We start from the raw sequence: 4,380 nt of genomic DNA, 5'->3' as shown, positions 1-4,380 counted from the left end.
TTCTTACCGCCGGATCAATAATAATAAAATAAAATAAAAAGAAGAAAATAATAAAAAGATAAAGGCAATATAAATTTTAGAATAGTTGATGTTGTTGATAGTAAAAATTTAATTATCTAAATTTAATAAAATAAATTATTTATTTTAATTTTTAGATGTAATAATAAAAAAATTGATATGCGTACTATTCTATTTATTCTATTTGGATAGTGAAACCACTCAAAATCTAGAGGGATCCATCGTCTAAATATGAGAGGTGACGGCACTCTATGAAAATTTTCAAATAAATGCAACAATTTATGATGAGAAAGACCAAAAGTCTTAGGCCGGTCATTACGCGGTTTTCGTTTCATTAAACGAAGGATGGTACCCGCCCCCACCAACAACCTCACAAAAGCCAGTGGGGGCCCACTTATGCCTCTGGTGTAGGTAACGGGTATCTTCTCGAAATTGCTGGGCTGGGGCAGGTTCGCACTGGCACCACGTAATCAGAACCAGACGACGGGCCACGTGGCTATTTGTGGGTGGTGCGGCAGAACGCCAGAATCATTGACCTCACCGATCGGAAACCAACGCCTTCTCATTTCGATCGGCGATGCCGACTGCCGAGCGAGCAGTTCTCCGGTCATCATGCGCCCTCTGATCGTGCGTGAGATCCAGTCCCGATGGCTCTCTACCTTCGGATCCTTTCCGATGAGACTAAGGCCGACAACGAGCCGGAAGTCCCTCCTCTTCCCCCTTCCCCTTCCAGCTTCGATTATCAACACAACCGCCTCTTCTCCAACGTCCTCCTGATCGGCGCCGCCTTATTTTCTTCGGCCCTCCTCCTTTCCATCATCTATTACGCCGTACTCCGCCGTCGCCGCCGCCCCTCACTCGCTGCTGCCGACTCAAGCGTCGGAGGCAATCAAGACGATGGATCGTCGTCGGGAGAAGGGGATCCGCTCCATCACGTGTGGTACATCCGGACAGAAGGCCTCGAGGAGTCAACCATCAGCTCAATATCCGTGGCGGAGTACCGCGCCGGCGACGGCCACCTTGAAAGCGCCTCCACTTGCTCCGTGTGCCTTGGCGAGTTCTGCGACGGGGATCGCGTCCGCCTGCTCCCTAAGTGCGCCCACGCGTTCCATGTCCCCTGCATCGACACCTGGCTCCGGGCTCATGTCAATTGTCCCCTCTGCCGGGCTCTCATCGTAGGTCCCCAGGGCGAGCCTGCGCTCGCTGGCCTGGACCCCTCTACCACTACTTCGAGGAACTCGATGGGCTCCGTCTCAGTATCCTCCGGTGTTGCGGGTCGCCATGTAGGAAACCCTCTACTTGATGAACAACAAAACGGAGGATCACAGACCTCGATTGACGTCGTGATTCCCGTGAGCCCTTTTGGAGAATTTGATTCACTCCCTGAGAGTTCGTCGTCGCAAGAGAAAATTGATATGGGTGGCAACAGACTGCAGCCAGTTACGCGATCCGTCTCAATGGACACACCATTAATGAATTCCCTCGCTGTTAGAATCGAGCCAGGACAAGCAATCTTTGACAAGGATGGGAAAGATGCAAACTTTATTGGAGAGAGTGCAGGAAAGGGGACTTCCTTCAAAGAGCTTGCGAATCAGAAGGATCGTTCTGATATTGAAAGATCAGTTTCTACCAATGGAAGAGGATTCTTTTTCTCAAGACATGGGCGGGTTGCCAGAATACACAGTATGCATATTTAACATTGGCATTTGTTAGTTTTCAGGCTGCGGTATATACAGATCATGGATACAAGGAGCAGCCAGCCAATTCAGGAGTTTCTCATTTCTCTGTTTTATATACGATTTTATTAGGAGGAAGGTTCAAAAATATTTTTCCATGGCCGAGGATTTTGTTGGCAGTAAACTAAACAACTAAAACTTTGTCGAGGTTGAGTTACTGGATGCATAGCTTCATCAACTTTTTGCTCAGCAAAGCAATGCCTGTGCAGTCATTGGATGCGTTGCAGAATAATCATTCTGTTTGCTTCTCTAACCTACTTTGTGTTTTATTTCATGGATTGCTAGCTCATAAGGTCTAATTGTGCTTGAGATTCTGTCTATTAGGAGAGTTTATTTGCACTGTGATCCTGTCCTTTTGTTGATCAACATCACATGTTTTTTGCTCTCTGGAACCACACGTGCATCCTAGATATGCTTCTTTTTATTTGCAACTTTGCATAATTGCATTAGAAATCCAGTCTGTCTATGTTAGTCTTCACGACACTGCTTAGCCTGAACATTTTAGGTCTCCCGCTAATCAATCGGCATCGTCTTAGTTGGTTTTGCATTGCCACTGGACTTAATTCTAACACATCATCATACATTCAGTTTGATTTACTTGATAGTTTACAGAATTCTACTAGGCTTTGTTGGTTGCAGGTTACTTAATAGAGTTCTACTAGAATTTTCAATCGAGTTCTTTTTATTTCCTTTGCAAATCACAAGTTTTCACAGATTCATTTTTGTTATGCTTTTGCTCATAATTGCAGAACCACCTAATTTGGCTGCAATTTTATTTATTTTCTAGATATAACCAATTAAACTTTTTATTTTGGAATATGCTGCCTAGTAGTTTTGAATCGGCATCCTTACGCAGCATGTTCTCTTTCTACAACTGCAATACAAAAGTTTCAGACTGATCGTTAGTGTAAATCGGAAAACACTCACGACGAATAACCTAGACACCCATTATCTTATGATTATGTGTCCCATTTAGAGGAAAAGTTCCTATAAATACGTAGTTTGGGATCGAACTGTGGATGCATGAATGATAACTTGACGCCCATCCAATGCACCATAGCCCTGGGGGCATGTTCCATTTAGATCATAGCTACACCAATGGCAAATATATATTTGTTTTTGGGGACATCGAGCAATCCGAATTCTTGAATGAACTTAGACATTTGAAGCCATTGTTAAAGATGGTGAGTTAACTAAATCAAGTTAGTTGCAAGTTCACAACAACCTAACATCTTTAGGCATAAAATGGACCAAAGGAAGATGATCAATCTTGGTCATGTTTACTGATCCGGTGGTAAGAACAGGGACCCCCCCTCTGAGGGAAGTCAACGCCACGTGGAAGTCAAAGGGTCAAACGGCCGACCGGAGAAGGGGAGACTGGTCGGCCGAACGGGGTCTCAGCGGAATCAGAAATAACCCGACGGGAAGTTGGGTCTCCGACGCTCATAAGGAACAGGGTCACCGGGCTGATCGGGAAGCCCGCTCGGCCAAAGACATAAAGTAGCACCACTGCGAACAATCCACAGAGCACACGGCCGGGAATCTCCCGAGTGGACCAGCGCATACGTCCGGCCGGACGTGAGGGAACCCTCGATCGGTCGGACGCTCGGTATAGGGTAAAAGGAGAAAAGGACAAGGGAACATCTTCTGACAGCAGGTATGTTCGACGATTAGGCCATACGCAGGATCTTATGACAGAGGGTTCCGCTGTCCCATCAGAGATGTGCTCGGACTGTAGCAGTATGGTGTCAGGTAAGCTTTTCTGACAAGGTCATACTGAGGTATGGGCTGAGGACACGTATTCGCCTCGGTATGTGTGCTTGAGCCCCTTCACAGCCCTATATAAGGAGCTTCACACTTCGCCAGAGGTACGCACTCTCCTGTATTCGAAGCCATTTTCTCGTCTTCCTCTTGTCTGACTTGAGCGTCGGAGGGTCGTCGTCGGGAACCCCCTCCTGGCCCAACTTCCTTGCAGGTTCGCCGGAGGTCCACGCGACCGGTCGAAGATCTACGTCAGCAATGGGAAGAGCGCCACATGCCCAGCGTCCGTTGATTCATCGTTCGGACAGGATCAATTTGACGCCGTCTGTGGGAACGCTCCTGCATCCGATCGGAAGCAATGGATGAAGCTGGACGACCGCACTCGGTGATGCTCTCCACCGAGGAGCTCGATGCTCTGATCGAGACAAGAGCGGCTAAGCTTGTGGAACAAAAACAGAAGGCACAAGCCGAGCGGATAGAGCAACAAACGACGTCCGCATCGGGAGGCCGAGCGGAAGCACCTGCTGCCACGGTTCCGTTTCATTGGGCCCTATTCCACACGCCTCCGGAAGCCGCAGCAGTCAATCGTGATCGAGGATCTTCATCAGACGAAGTGCTCATACGAGACAACAGAAAAGGCAAGGCCCCCCGAGCGGACACCTCCCCCGAGCGGATCAATCGTCAATTCTCGGAGGCTATCTTGCGGGACCCTCTGCCAAAGCACTATGTGCCCTCGGCGATCGGTGAATACAATGGAACCACCGACCCGGACGATCACCTGGGTAAGTTCGACAACACAGCCACCCTTCATCAATAAACAGATTGAGTAAAGTGCCGAGTGTTCCTTACCACCCTCTCGGGATCG

At 47.9% G+C, this 4,380-nt stretch overlaps 1 protein-coding gene across 1 annotated transcript; it reads left to right on the top strand.

Moving 5' to 3' along the window:
• The first annotated feature begins 505 nt into the window (after positions 1 to 505).
• LOC121989330 (E3 ubiquitin-protein ligase RING1-like) lies at positions 506 to 1,911 on the top strand. Its single transcript, XM_042543312.1, has one exon. The coding sequence runs from the start codon at positions 666 to 668 to the stop codon at positions 1,713 to 1,715; it is 1,050 nt and encodes a 349-aa protein (XP_042399246.1). The 5' UTR covers positions 506 to 665; the 3' UTR covers positions 1,716 to 1,911.
• Positions 1,912 to 4,380: the final 2,469 nt, after the last annotated feature.

Source organism: Zingiber officinale, chromosome 1B (assembly GCF_018446385.1).
Source record: "Zingiber officinale cultivar Zhangliang chromosome 1B, Zo_v1.1, whole genome shotgun sequence".
Taxonomy (NCBI): Eukaryota; Viridiplantae; Streptophyta; class Magnoliopsida; order Zingiberales; family Zingiberaceae; genus Zingiber; species Zingiber officinale.
The sequence above is the reverse complement of the archived record's forward strand: the minus strand, read 5'-3'. Positions and strand labels throughout refer to the sequence as shown.

What these genes read in the sequence shown, in the direction of transcription:
- LOC121989330 (XM_042543312.1), top strand. Translation starts at nt 666, where the DNA reads ATGGCTCTCTACCTTCGGATCCTTTCCGATGAGACTAAGGCCGACAAC.